We start from the raw sequence: 14,759 nt of genomic DNA, 5'->3' as shown, positions 1-14,759 counted from the left end.
GTACCGACACGTAACTTTAAATATACTGTAAAATTGCTTTTAAATATAGACGCCAATTGAAATTTCGCGGGAAGACAGTTGAATAATGACAGTTCAAAATGGCGGCAGAAAAAAGAAAAAAGTTTTTTTTTATTGGCATTTTTCAATCAACCCTCTTAACTCGAAATATTAAATGTCAATAATTGCAGTGTCTTGCGAAGGATTATTAATTCGCTGTATTTTCGATATATGAACAATAGCTACATCAGATAAACTTAATTATGATGACAATGCAGTATGTTAATATGGAACATGGAGCTGATCTGATGATGCAGTCAGCAATAAATGTGTGTATGAATATAAATATTTTTTGACAGTTACTTATTCAGTAAGCGATTACAGAGTTTGGGGAATAATTCAGAGAGTTCAGAGATAGATATATTAACATAGGTAAGCGCGTATTGCTTCGCATGGCAGGCAATTAATAAAACTACTCTACAATGGAACTGATTACAAGCAATGCTAGAGTTTTAAAATTACGTCACCTTAATATAATAAATTCGCTTCCTGATTAACATAAAATAAGTGGCATATTAATTCGCTTGCTTGCAGATACACAGAATAATAATAACGGTCATATTTAGTCCCATATATCATTCGCAAATACATTATTAAATTTTTTTTTTTTCACTATTTTAAAAAATGTACCGAACCCGGATAACGTTGTGCTGAGACATTGGTGTCACGAGATGTCACAGAAAGAACATACCAGAGGAAGTGAATTATGCGAGTACCATGGCGCTATAATACTATGCTACCATGATACAAGACAGATACTTCAAGGTCAGCTGTAAAATTTCCTCCAGGATACGTATCAAGTTTGTATAGTTAAAATGTTGTGTATGGCTAAACGTATATTTATGTGGTAACTGACCGGTGGCGTGTGCATGATGGTCGTGGTGCTGGTGCAGCAGCTGTTGCTGCCGCTTGTCGAGCAGCGCGGCGGCGGCCATGGCGCGGTGCTCGCCCCAGCGCGCGCCGCACACGGCCCACTCGCACAGCACGCGCACCACCGCGTACGAACACGCCCACTCCTGCACATCACACGACACGTTTCAGATTAGCCCGTCTGTTGCAAGCACATATCACTTCAACCACAACATTGATAGAATAGACAGAGAAAATAGTCGGTATGTGAGCACCTGTGTAGTGATATCACGGCCTTTGTAAATGCTTCGTAAAGCAATGTCTCTGTACTTTGTGGGTGCTATTTTGGATTGCCAACAGCGTAAACGGCTTGATGGTTTAAAATGAATCATGTATTCCAATAAGATTTACTATTGCATAAAATTATTGAAGCGGTAAAAAGGTTGAAACTGTGTTCAGGTAAACTTACTGGGTCCTTGATGTCAGTATCCTTAGAGGGGGGCGTACAATGAGCGAACACTTCCTTGAAGAGCGTATCTAGATTATTGTTGGGATCCACGCGGTCGAAACAGTGCCGGTCCAAGGCCTCCAGCACGGCTAGCACGCGCGCTACGGATCATGACCAATACATATTAAAAACTCGTTAAAGCCTGACCAGATATATAATCACGCGCCATATTGCGGAATTTCATTGGAATTAAATTTTTCATACTAAACTGAACTGTCACCCTATACATGAGAATAGCAGCGCCCTCTTGACAATAATCATATATTTCTCGTTGGGCCATACAACATCAATCAAGTAAAAAGTAAATGTTCTGAAAATACCTTGAGAGCTAGTTTGCCATTTATCAGTACACCATTTGCTTTCTGCCTTTTTGCTTCTCGCGGCAATTTTCTGTTCAGCTTCATAAACCTTTGAGGAAAAACAATAATAGAACTTATTAAAGAGTAACATATATAGCGCACATTAACTAACTATACATGTTAGTCTGTTTATACCATTTTTCTGTGGTCGTCAGTAATTTCAGAGTCCATATGAGGCATGGGCAGAGCGGACGGCGGAAGCGGCAGCAAGTCCAGGGGCGACCCCTGCAGGGATGAACCACAGCCCGACCATACCATAGCCGTGGGACATTCTACGCAAATGATCTGAAAAACTCAATCAGATTAGTATTAGCTTATTAAGTGTATTTTTATTTAAGTTATAATATAATAAGTGCAAATAGCAAAAGAGTGAACCTGTAAGATCGCCGCCAGCTGAATGATAACGTCCCTGTGGTACGGGCAGGTCAAGACCTCGCCGAAGCCCACTTGGATCGGATTGAGTGCTGCTGTGATGACCGCCGTCAGAGTGGTTTTCGTATCTTGTATAGGCGAACCGTTTTCTTCTTTAATAGGTCTACTATATTCTTCCTTTATAGGTCTGTTGTATTCTTCTTTTATTGGTCTACTATATTCCTCCTTTATGGGCCTATTATATTCTTCTTTGACGTCAATTCCCTGCGTCGGATTCGGTGTGCCTAAAGGATTTGGTGTACCCAATGAGTGAGGGTTGGGAGTACCCAACGAGGAGTGGTTGGTGCTAAGAGAACCCTGACTGTGTTCCGCAGGAGTTCCCGAACGCTTCATTTGTGATAAAATCGGTTTCAATTCGTTAATGCCTTGTTCTGTAGCCGGAGACATTGATCTGAGTGGATCTGAAATTAATTTATAGAGTAAAGTAGATAATTATATTCCGAGACTGGGTAAAATATAATAATATTAAATTAACACCTTACCTCCTGATCTGTCTGTGCTTTTCGAAAAAGCCAAAGGTTGGTTGAGAGTGCGTATCGTGCTATCAGACAACACGGAACAGATGGCGGCCGCTTTCTTAGCACAAGTAGTCGCCAGCCGCCTCGACAGGCCTTCGCAGAACACGAATTCGCTCATGTGTTGTAATGCCAATGGAAGAAAAAGCCTGAAAAGTAAGAGTTGCAAAATAATTTAACAAATGGCGTCCTAATCAACCAATTAATATTCCAAGCCCACTATATCATTTAGGATATGTATTAAATCAAAATGGCACGAGTACTCCACAACTGAATACTATTAGCGGATTTTGCATTCCTGTGATTTCGGTGCAATTTCATAGAATGCTTTAAAGAGAAGCTCACCTCAATAAACCATCATCAGCTGCTCTCTTATCAAGCAAGTCAATTATCCATGTGAGAAAGTCGTGTCGGTCTAACAAGCCCTCGTCGAGAAGGTGTTTGGCGAGCCGGCAGCAGTAGTTCCACAGCTTCAGGGCTTGCCGCCAGTCCGTGCCCTCTGAGGAACCGGGCGTTGACGAGCCCAGAGCTGAATCAATTCCATGATAAACCAATTAGATACAATTAGATTATTTAACTTTATTTTGATAGCAACATGTGCATAATCTTTTAGCGTTTGGGGTCTCTAATTTGTATATGCTGCTTAAACCTTGAATATGAAACATTCAAGTCACAAGTTTGTCACAAGCAACAAATTAGGCTTCAGTGTAGACCTTTAAAAATGAGTGATGGGATATTTTGGGTAGAATCTTTAACCCAACAATAAAAAAGAAACTACTGACGCTATCTACAATGTTTCAAAAAATTACATACTGTTCGTATTCCCTGGAGAGTGCATAGAATTAGGTATACTTGAACTATTAGGAGTTGAGCTACCCGGCGGGTTGCCCGAGGAATTATGGCTGGGTGTGCCTTGTCCTGAAATAATAGAGAAGCAGATTAGACCCGACATAATTACACATCCTTGATAATGTCGTTGGTGAGATAATTACCTGACTGCGACGGCGGCGTCTTGTCTGACACGCTCCCCGAGGCAGCACACTGGTAATGTTCTGCTAGCTTTGGTATTTGATCTTTGAGGAATTTAATTAGAGTTGAGGTCCATTCTGTAAGAGATACTCCGAAAGTTAAGCAACTGTCACAATTTAGTGAACACATTAGTAATTATAATATTATAGGTAAGGTATGTGTTTAATAGAGAACTTATTCATTGTGCTTGGTCCATTAACTACAAGCAAAATCATTGAATAATTGTAGGGAAAAGGGACGGCTAAGATTGGATTCACCACTATTATTCTTATTTTTTATTTAATAATCAGTTTGTGGTAAAGCAATTAAAATGCCCAAAATTCATATATTTTACGTTTACTGTAAAAAAACCGTAACTTGCTGCAGCTATCCAAACATATAACATTTCAGTAAATATGTCTCACCTAGATTATTTTTATATAGATCAGAAATATAATTATTTTGATATTTATTTGGAAACCACCTTAAATGTCAATTCGACAAAATGCACTGAAGTATTTAGGCAAAGTGCATTGTGTGACGTAGCAGCTAGCAAACAATAACAGGCTTTGACACCATAAGTATGGTTCATGATATTTCACTGACAATCACATACTACTGAAGTGCAAATACTACTTTCCGTAGGGCGTGAATACCTACTCAATGTAAGCACATGTACGAAATAAAAAACTCTGATGAAGAAGTGAATAATAGGATGCCTATGGAAGGACAAATACAGACACTGTAGTCAGTGGCGCAGCTACAGAGAGCCCTTCCAGGGATACTGGGGCCACGGTAGTGCATCTAAACATATTGGTAGGCTAACTCGTAAATTGAGTACTATTTACTTAGCGATTCCTCTGACGCTTCAGTTTCGGAAGATTGGGGATCCAACGCCCAAAAGTGCACCAGTTCTGTTAATATTTTTTTAATGAAATGCTACAGTAAAGTTATGAATAAACATGATAAAAAGTTGTGGAAAAAAAAACTGGTATCTGGAACACTGCAATCACAGTGTTTGGCAATTTTATGTCTGACTATGTGTCATTGTCTACAGCTACACCTTGAATGATTTTACTGTCTCTTTGTAATATTTGAGATTATGACTGTAACCACAATACCTCCACCTAACCTAACTAATAATGTCATATTTAGTGTATTATGTGAGAGTAATTCTTGATCATACTCATACCAAGGAAAACCAATTTATGCAACTTGTAGAAATGATATATGTTTCGTTAGGTACTATAAATATAATTTTATGTGTAATTTGTAGTAACAATGTGATGTAGAAAGGTATGGCAATGCAAATTGATTATAAAATAAAAACATTTAAATTTAAAATTTAATGGAATGACACCGGATTATAACAATACTATTATACTGCGATTAAGTTTAGAAATAGTGATTTTGTAGACGATTCATACTGTAACTTTGTGCATAGCTGTGTATAACAGCAAATAATTTGTTTGGTCTTAGTCAATAATTTGAGCATGCTATCCATGTTAATACATACAATACTATGATTCATAAATATATTTTACTAATGTTATTTAGGGTTTTATTTATTAACAGGGCCCGTTGATGCAAAAATGACGTAATTTAACATACAGGGCGTAATTGACGGGTATCAAAATAAATACTTGTTATGAGAATAAAAGCTTGTTATGCTGTTAAAAATCAAAAATATGTATTAATAATAAATTAATAATCTATAATTTATTTGAGTGACAATAAGATGAAAGTCAGTTAGACGTTTCTGTACTCATTGTCAAGTATATGTATAACTTACCTAAAGAGGTTGATAAATGATTAATTATTACGAAAATATTAATTGGAATCATACTCTATGTAGCGGGATGTCATTTTTCACGTCGAAATAATATAATATTGTTTTGTACTTTTGTAAATATATGTAAAATATAATTTATAAATTTACAACATTGATAATTTATCCAGGAGTTGTGCAGTATTGTTATTACCTGTTGTGGGATCTGGGAGCTGCCTCTTCTTGATCTTGGCTTCCGAGACGGCCACGGTGTATGCAGAGCTGAGTTTAATGAACCATGCTGCTCTTGGCATTGACACTTGGTATTCTGTTAATGTTATAAATATTTCCTCCTTCTTATTAAAATTTGGTGCTTTTTTGGATAGCTGAGACAGTGGTTTACTTCCTAAAACAAACAAAACAATTAAAAAATTTATTCCTTTCACTACAGTGATGATGATGGTGTCCTGTTACCCTCATCAGGGAAATAGGGCTCTCAGAAGGGATTTCCATTTTTTACAGTCTAGCACGGCTCTCCAGCTGTGCCCGGCTATGGCCAACTGATGCAGCCTACTTTTTCACTGTGTGCCTCCAGGTGGTACATGGGTGACCATATCCCCTTGCTTGGATAGGTGGTTGATTGACCTTCGTAAAACATGTCCTATCCAGCACCATTTCCGCTAAAGGATTTTATCTGTAAATTCCCATAATCTGGTATTGGAGATCGTCCGTGGCCAGTAGACTCCTACGATTCACCGCAAACACTTGTTTACAAACACCTGGAGCTACTGATTATGTCTTCTTTGACAGGTCATGTTGACTACAGTAGTGGTTAGCAGTTATTTCTTCAAGAGGCATACATTGATTTTGAGTTTTTGGAATTTTGATTATATGTCAATTAATCAAATTTGAAATTTAAAATACATAATTGGTTGGGTGCGAACAGCCTACCAAGGGTTACCTACAGTAGTGGTTGAAATATAATAAATATGATTAAGTACCTGCTAAATCCTTAAACCATGCTTCAATTTGCGCTTTGGTCCTAGCCGTTGCTGGCCAGAAATTATCTTTAGGATTCACTTGTTGTCTTTTTCTACCACAGTCAGGAAGGGTATTAAGTTCTTCCTTTTTGGACAAAATTCCAGAGAAAAACTGTCCAATCTGTAAATAGAATTCATATGTCAATCTCAAGTGTATTAGTAGTGAAAACGATTGGGGAAGCATCTTCTATAATCACTCTATCTCCAATAAAAACTTTTGCATACCTTAGACGCAGAATAGTTAAAATTTCTAGCAGTGCCAAACTCGTCACTAGAATGCGGGGTTGTAGAAAAACCCTGCTTTACGTTAGTAGAAGTGAGTTCATCTTCTTTTTGACGAGGTTCTTGCGGATACACGTCTGGTGGGCCTAAACGGGGCCTCTTGAGAGGCCGTTTTTCGTACATGATCCCCATAGTGTCAGGATACAGTGATTGGTCTGCAAATGAAATCATAATATTGTATGGTACACAAGTGAATATGCTAGCAAGGCAAAATATATGGGCTTGTAGTAGCTTACCTTTCATTTAAATTGAGTTACTTTTTACATGATATCATTATAGTAACCTAACTCGCCGTCCACTACAAATATACAATTAACAAAATGAGGTACTAAGTGTAAAAATAATGTCACATTTTCCAATAACAATATCAAAAAAACTAAAGCGATAAGACAAACGTAAATTACATCTCCCGTCAATAGCCTGACGATCGTCTCTTCCACAGATAGAGAAGAGTAGCCACTAGCTTACACTAGCTCAACACTAGTTACAAAAAATTAGGACAAAGCACAGATAATACAGGATGCCAATATTTATTACAGAGGGCCTACCGCGAATCACGGTCGACATGTTGCCTCCCAGTCACACTTTCGTACGAATTCACGAGTGCGACAGAGAGGCAACACGTTGAACGTGGTTCGCGGTAGGCCCTCTGATGGGTTGTATGTTGTATCAAAGAATAGAATACCAAACAATACAATACTCACTAGGAGTTGTATAGGGCAAAGAGTAAAGTGCAGTATAGTATAGTGCTCCTAGTGAGTATTATATTCTTTGGTAAAGTGCCAGTGGATATCGGGTCTGACATTAGGCCTGATAAAGTGTAGATGTAATTGGCACTTTAATTTACTCTTTTAGAAATAATATTAAACATATAATCCGATTGTTTTTTGAAAGCGTTAATACAAGTTTGTTTCGGAATAGAACGCTCGCTTTGCCCATACAAAAAAAAAACATTTTCTTTATTAATCACTTAATAATCACATTTTATATAGAATACATTTACTCATAAAAGTTTCCCTAAAAATAGCTTTTGGACCCGGGTACGTCCTTAAACTACGTCCAAAAGAGAGGTATGGGCATTGTGAATGTCATCTCGCTTTGTGTGGTAGGGCACAGCCAGTGGATGTCATTCCAGATCTAGAGCAGAGCCCAACTGGAGAAGTACCTCCACCTTACAGAAAACAGCAGCCAAATAACACTAGACCCTACTCATAGTGTTGTGTTCCTGCCGGTGAGTAAGGTTGCCAGAGCTCAATGAGGGGGGGCGGGTTTAGGGTCGGCAACGCGCATGTAACTCCTCTGGAGTTGCAGGCGTACATAGGCTACGGAGGCTGCGTACTATCAGGCGGGCCGTATGCTTGTTTGCCACCGACGTAGTATAAAAAAAAAAAAAAAAAAATTATCAACTCAACTTTTTCGGGGTACATTACTTCAAATAAAATGGCTTATATTTTACTGCATATTTTTAGACACCATATTATTTTTTAGTGACTTTTTAAATTGACATTTTAGAATTTTTTATAATATATTTAAAAAAAAACTAGGAATTTTTTGGCACATTCTGTTCTAGGCATTATTATTTCTAACATATTTTCAAAATCCAAGTTTGTAACACTGAAGCATGCCATTTACAAGTGCCAAAATTAACAATAACAAATCAAAATATTAATTTTTAAGGTTAAGTAACTACAAAGTCTACAAGATAATAATTAATAATGCCACCCAAAAAGCAGCCCGAAAAGGCAGGCAAGGGAGGGAAATCTGGAGTTGATGCAAAAGGTTAGTATACAGTTATTTCGTCAGGGATTTTCGAATAGGAAGTTGTAATTTGATTTTACTGATCAATGATCATATTTTGGCTTTCCTAAATTGCTCCATTGAGTACAGATAACTCAGATAAGGTAAGGGGTTCATCCATGATACATTTGTAAACCATATTCTTATTTCTTTTAGTTATATGTATGGTGACCACGTATGCAATCAAGTCGTTAACTTGCTGAAATTGTTTATTTATTTATTCTTATGAGTCATGATGTTCATAACCACGGCATCTATGCCAATTAAATTATTTATATATTAAGTATGTATATAGTCCTCATTTTCATCATGTACCTGGCAGTAGGGGCCTTAATCTTCGTGAGCCCTTGTAAAAATCTGCACTGCGAAGCCCTTGTAAACATATCATTGGGTTAATGCAAGGCTCCGGGCGCCTGCACTGCTCCCACCCCATAAAGCCACCACTGGTACCTGGTACTATTGGTACCGTGTGCTTTGGAAGGTTGCTATCTTGTGGCCTGATTTGGTAACTTAAACTTTGCATTGAAATTTCACTCCAAAGCAGGGGAATGGAAAGCAGCAAAGTGCTGCCCCCAACAGTTTTTGCATGCTCTCTATTGAGTTTACTATTTATTTATTATTGTAGTTTGTGGGCCTTTGAATGCCACGTCGACCAGGCATTGGTCTATTGTGACAGCCCTTTAAAGTTCATTACTGATGCCCGTTGAATCCAGGAAATTCCAGATTCTTTGGGCCGTAATGTTCTGTACCTCATAGGGTTGCAATATGTGCCGCCCTAGGTGGGTACTTCTTTTTGACATTAGTGGTCCACAGGAGCAGAGAATGTGCATTGCAGTCTCCTCTGACTCATGGCAGAACCTGCATGTCGCGTCTTGTTTCTTTGAATTGAGTTTACTATGCTTGATTTGATGATCTAGTTCGATTTTGTGCAATACCATCCTCAGATATGTAAATTGTAAATAATCCCTGTTATCAATGTTACAATTATTTGAAAATAAGGGTTGGCAAAAAATAAGTATCCAATATCGCCTTGAGTACATTACTTCACCTTAACTAGCATTCAATCACATTTCTACTGTAACTTCCTTGGGCGGTTAGTAATTTAGCATTTAGGAGTAAGTTTTAGTAAAATTTGTCATATAAATTAAAAAATGATTATGTGAAATTGAGGATGGGTGGCAAAGTTAAGTTATTTGATATTTTTATTTTTGTTACTATTTTTTGCTGCTCTATTTATTGTGAGTTCAATAGATATCTGTGTCTTGGTAAAATAATTATTGTAATATTTTATTTGGATAAAGTTGGGCAACAAAGGTTAAGTTGGCAATAAGTATCCCCTATGTGGGATATTTTCAATGAATTTCAACATTGATATTGGGGCTTGATTGTAAAACGGGCTTAGTCGGCCAGATTTACTCTACGAAATCATAATAAGAAAAATATACAATACAAAGTTTGTATAATATTGATAGTACGGATGTACCAACTAGTCGGAAAATGCCGACTATCCGGCCACATTTGTAGCCGGCAATTAGTCGGTGACTAGTCAGCAAAAAAGGCTGATTAGTCGGTATATTATTTGTTACAGAAATACAGCATATAAACGTAATAATCAGCCAATATATAGCTTATGTTTTATACAGACTATAACCTATCTATTAATTTATCATTCATGCTACAACTGCTTTTAATGCATTATTGCTCAGAATGACAATCAGAGCTACCGAAAAATGTATGGAGCTGTACACTGCCATCTAGTTTACCTGTCAAATTCGAAGCAAGGAATTGTCTTAGATTTTACGTATGTTACTTAATCAAAGACTCAAAGAATTTATTTGCACAGAATACACGTATATACGTGCAGATAATATAGGTAAAAAAAAAACAGTGTATTCAGTCTGCGTGCAGACATGCAAAGATTACAGAGGAGCACATTCTAACATTAAATCATAAACCAATACAAACGTTAATAACGATTAATATGATAATTATTAAAAATATAAAAAGTAAATGAAAAATAATTTGTACGTAAATAAAAATCCTAATTGCAAAGTCAGTTATTCAAATAATCCTTAATACTATAAAAGCATCTGTCCAAAAGCCAGCTAGTCAACTTGCGCTTGAATAAGTTGCCTCTGAGTATCTTTAAATCGTCAGGTAGTCTATTATAAATTAATATACACATGTTATATACATTTTTTTCATAAATCATTTTATATCCATGTGGTTTAAAAAGTAGATTTACAAATTTCTACCTTTTCTGCCTATGCAAAACTTCACTACGTTTAATAAATAGTGCATGGTGGTTATTTACAAATAATGATATTTCTCTTATGTATAAGCAAGACTATGCAGCTTTTCAAATAAGGGAACACAAGGATTATCAGGACTAGCATGACAAATAGTCCTTACACATTTTTTCTGTATTTTGAAAACTCTCTACATCGACAGACCTGCCCCACAGAATCAGCCCGTAGTGAAGGACAGAGGACACGTATCCATGATAAGCCCTCAGAGCGGCTTCCAATGAGACCGTGTCCCTGAGTCTTCGGAGAGCAAACACAAATCTGTTTGGCCGGTTGCAAATATGTTCGACATGATCTTTTCAGTGTAAATGTTTATCTAGGGTAAATCCAAGAAACTCGACAGTGAATACTTCATCTACTTTATCATTTTTGTACTGAGCTGTAACAGGTAAACTATTTGAATTATAAGAAGTAATTTAATGATCTTTGTTATAGCATAGGAGATATTAGCAATATTCAATATTTACGAACTCGGGGTCTGAATGAAGCGCTGGTTGCCTAGCGGTAAGAGCGTGCGACTTGCAATCCGAAGGTTGCGGGTTCAAACCCCGGCCCGTACCAATGAGTTTTTCGGAATTTATGTACGAAATATCATTTGATAGTCGCTTTTCGGTGAAGGAAAACATCGTGAGGAAACCGGACTAAAACTTCTTCTGTGGTATAAGCAATATTCTAAACGCGGCAGCGGCCGTTTTGATGACGTCATGACTGGTGACTTAACCACTTTAGAAACTGTCTCCCGATGGTTTTTTAGTCAGAATAACATGCTTAACAACATACTAAAATATGGTGCTGGTTTCATCAAAGGCACCTTTTGGGCCCTATATGACCCTAAGGGAAGCGACTATGCGCAATTCGCCACACGACTGAGCGGAGGGGTGTAACTAAATGCGATTTTGACACCCATTTAGTGGCCCCATTCGTAGTGCTCGTAAGGCCAGTCTCTACGAAGTAATATATAATATGTCTATGAGGTATGCAAGTTCTCGCGCCGGGTAAATGAGATTTTAGGCAAAGAACCCACGTACCGCGCGGTGCAGCGGCGCCACCGCTACGTGGGTTCTTATTATACTAGGTAAAATGTCGGGTACTTCCGAAATTCATTTGACGGCCATAATTTTTATTAATAGCCATTTTTCGAAATTATTAAAATACCACTTAAGGCTTGTGCACAAATCACGCGAGGTTTTTTCGGCTAATTTTTGACCCCCCTCCTCCCCAACATAACCTCCCGTGTATTTTATTGAATTTTTTATTTAACCTAATTTTAAGATAAATAGTATTGTATATAGGGAGCGTGCATGAACTGTAGGAGGCAGCACAGGAGCCGTCAGATTTTTGGCGCGAGGCGTAAATGTGATGTTTTTTGTTCCGATGTAGCCCACAAGATGGCAGAACCTACTATGCACAAGAAAACACGTGACGTGTAAATGTACATGTTTATAGTTCCGATTCAGGCCACAAGATGGCAGACCCTCCAACGCGCACGGTCCCTATAGTATTTCTTGTTTATTTATATTTAACCCCCCCGTTCCCGTCCCCCTATCGAATCTCGCGTGATTTGTGCACAAGACCTTATGTCTATCTATCTATTTTACTTTAGTTGGTAAGTATTTGGTTGGTATCTAACTATTATCTTTTGAATACAGAATCTGGCGCGAAAGAGAAAAAAGGCGGCACAGCTGTCAAAGTCAGACACATATTGTGTGAGAAACAGTCAAAATGTTTGGAAGCTTTAGAAAAGCTTAAAGCGGGACAGAAGTTTCCTGAAGTAGCAGCAGCATATAGCGAGGACAAAGCTCGGTCGGGCGGCGACCTCGGCTGGCAGACGCGCGGCGCTATGGTGGGGCCGTTCCAGGATGCTGCCTTCGCCTTGCCTATCTCGACCGTCGCTAATCCCGTCTACACTGACCCTCCCATAAAAACTAAATTTGGCTACCACATAATTATGGTAGAAGGGAAAAAATGAGTGACATGGTTTGTGGATTCGAGTACTTTTGGGCGATGCTTTTACTGTTAGTTATGGAAAGGATATGCTGCTTGCAGGAGCAATTTGACAAGGACTATATCGTACTTCCCGAGGTTCCTACATCTGATAATGCCTCGGATGATTCAATTAATTTAGAAGTGTTTCCTGATACAGAGTAAGTGATTACTGTAAAATATATGTTTCATTTCAATTTGTTGATAAATAAGCATGTTGGTATTTAACTTATTGTCGCGCCAATAATAAAGTATTATTCGGCAGTAGCCCAAAATATGAGCTACTTAAAGGATTTCATCCAAAGTATGTTTTTATTTAATGTTTATTGATATTTTATCAAGTAGGTACGCCCGCAAGCGGTACTACAAGTTTTTTAAATTAAAGGAGAAATGGAAAATGCAACCCGAGACCGTCTCCCAAGAAGTCTTGCCCGAAGCAGTTTATTTTTTAAATTTTCCTTTAATATAAAAAGGTTATACCTTGGGTAATGTAAATAGTAATGTCACTCTGTTTTTAGTTATCGTAAAGGCAGTATGATCAAACTATTAGCTAAGATCACAAAAGCATCCACTTTTCTCTTCCTAATTTTATTACGTAGGTATATTAATCACGGTATATTAATTATTTAATCACGGAAGAATAATGTAATCACCAACCAATGTTTACAACAGGTTAAAATATATACCATGCCAAAAGCAATAGTGATAAATCCCTTTACAAACCTACATTGTGCTTTGCCGAAGCATAAAATAGGTATGAGTCAATGTAATTTGTTCCAGTTCTCTAAAGCAGAGTTTTCTGCGGCTGTGCCGGCACTCGCAAGTTACCATGCTGCTGACACTCTTCTACTTCTGCAACGTTTCTTTCTGGTTCGTAATGACAAAGAAAGCTTCGCCCATTACCAAGTCCCTCACTTTTTCACTTTTGGATTTAAAACATGTTATTCCATAATGAATAGTATTAATAAATATGATGCAAGTATCCAAAACGCCTCTTTGTTCTTATATTTATTTCCCTCCAGATATTCTCCAATTGCATTTGCTCATCGATTGCGTCCTTAACTTCCCTTTGGGTCACAAGACACAAAATCGCGTGTATTCTAGAAAACTTGTTTGTCGATTTTCGTTGAATAGCAAAACCGGGTATCCGGTTTCCGGTTTTTCGTCGATTACGATTTAGTGTATAATTGGTAAAATAAACAAGTATTTTTAGGGTAAATATTTCAATATTCAGTCTTCCACGACGGTTTTATTATACAGTTTACTTTATCATAACATAACCGATAACAATAAGAGTAAACTCGGATTATTCCCACTAGTTACCACCAAGTTAGTATAGTATAAATATATAGTGCTATAATAAATAATTTTAATTCTATTAGTGTTTCAGTAAGCTGCCTTAAGTGATCAAAAATATTAAAACTGGTGCAAGTGCATACATCAAATAGTTATTTTTTAATACAGTTGCTCAAAAAGTGGTACTTTTTGTGGCTGCGTAGCGTGCGAGAAGCTCAATTTCTCGAACTAGTGCTTTTTACTTTTTAGTTCCAAACTATACTTTCGAAACGCAGTAATTTTATATTAGATTTTTTACTTGGAAATTATGAAATTAAAAACGCTTACGAATACTAGGAGTATTTATTTAAAGTATTCATTAATATATAAATGACGAAAAAATATTAAGAATTTGCATTTTATAGCCTACTCTGTCTTAGGTATCTATGTATGAAATATTTACTTTCCTAAAAATCGTTCTTTGATTTGGCTGAATGATACAAGCATAGGTATGCCTAGAAAAAAAAGTTTAAAAGCAAATCAGCCCGCCCTTTTGAAATAACTTCTAACATTATTTAAA

General features: G+C 37.3%; 2 protein-coding genes across 7 annotated transcripts in view; one reads left to right on the top strand and one right to left on the bottom strand.

The window, feature by feature from the left end:
* LOC133519743 (mediator of RNA polymerase II transcription subunit 12-like) overlaps nucleotides 1-7,362 on the bottom strand; it is a 55,217-nt gene extending 47,855 nt beyond the window's left edge. For all 4 annotated transcript variants that reach the window (XM_061853815.1, XM_061853838.1, XM_061853832.1 and 1 more), the window contains exons 1-13: nucleotides 7,055-7,362; nucleotides 6,762-6,973; nucleotides 6,498-6,657; nucleotides 5,711-5,902; nucleotides 3,713-3,826; nucleotides 3,534-3,638; nucleotides 3,066-3,249; nucleotides 2,688-2,869; nucleotides 2,149-2,606; nucleotides 1,909-2,058; nucleotides 1,735-1,822; nucleotides 1,376-1,515; nucleotides 914-1,073 (exon numbers count right to left, since the gene is read on the bottom strand). In XM_061853815.1, the coding sequence (XP_061709799.1) occupies nucleotides 914-1,073; nucleotides 1,376-1,515; nucleotides 1,735-1,822; nucleotides 1,909-2,058; nucleotides 2,149-2,606; nucleotides 2,688-2,869; nucleotides 3,066-3,249; nucleotides 3,534-3,638; nucleotides 3,713-3,826; nucleotides 5,711-5,902; nucleotides 6,498-6,657; nucleotides 6,762-6,973; nucleotides 7,055-7,061 (2,152 nt within the window). In that variant the 5' untranslated portion in view covers nucleotides 7,062-7,362. The remainder of the gene's footprint in view (nucleotides 1-913; nucleotides 1,074-1,375; nucleotides 1,516-1,734; nucleotides 1,823-1,908; nucleotides 2,059-2,148; nucleotides 2,607-2,687; nucleotides 2,870-3,065; nucleotides 3,250-3,533; nucleotides 3,639-3,712; nucleotides 3,827-5,710; nucleotides 5,903-6,497; nucleotides 6,658-6,761; nucleotides 6,974-7,054) is intronic.
* Nucleotides 7,363-7,835: 473 nt separating this feature from the next.
* Nucleotides 7,836-13,893, top strand: LOC133519787 (peptidyl-prolyl cis-trans isomerase NIMA-interacting 4). 3 transcript variants are annotated; one of them, XM_061853896.1, is made up of 3 exons: nucleotides 7,836-8,049; nucleotides 8,496-8,597; nucleotides 12,571-13,893. In XM_061853896.1, exons 2-3 carry the CDS (start codon nucleotides 8,534-8,536, stop codon nucleotides 12,888-12,890), a joined length of 384 nt encoding a protein of 127 aa, XP_061709880.1. In that variant the 5' UTR covers nucleotides 7,836-8,049; nucleotides 8,496-8,533; the 3' UTR covers nucleotides 12,891-13,893. The 3 variants fall into 3 exon arrangements, 2 of the variants coding, with proteins under 2 accessions (XP_061709880.1, XP_061709887.1); XM_061853903.1 differs by lacking the exon at nucleotides 7,836-8,049 and adding an exon at nucleotides 8,079-8,239; XR_009799679.1 differs by lacking the exon at nucleotides 7,836-8,049 and having other exon boundaries at nucleotides 8,383-8,597; nucleotides 12,571-13,065; nucleotides 13,685-13,893.
* The last annotated feature ends 866 nt before the right edge of the window (nucleotides 13,894-14,759 follow it).

The sequence above is a fragment of the Cydia pomonella genome, chromosome 1 (assembly GCF_033807575.1).
Source record: "Cydia pomonella isolate Wapato2018A chromosome 1, ilCydPomo1, whole genome shotgun sequence".
Taxonomy (NCBI): domain Eukaryota; kingdom Metazoa; phylum Arthropoda; class Insecta; order Lepidoptera; family Tortricidae; genus Cydia; species Cydia pomonella.
This window is presented reverse-complemented; position numbering and strand designations above follow the sequence as displayed.

Excerpts from the sequence above, each read along its gene's own strand:
- LOC133519787 (XM_061853896.1), top strand. The coding sequence starts at position 8,534 with ATGCCACCCAAAAAGCAGCCCGAAAAGGCAGGCAAGGGAGGGAAATCT. Across the intron at positions 8,598-12,570 it reads ATCTGGAGTTGATGCAAAAG|AATCTGGCGCGAAAGAGAAA; the intron begins GTTAGTATACAG and ends TTTTGAATACAG.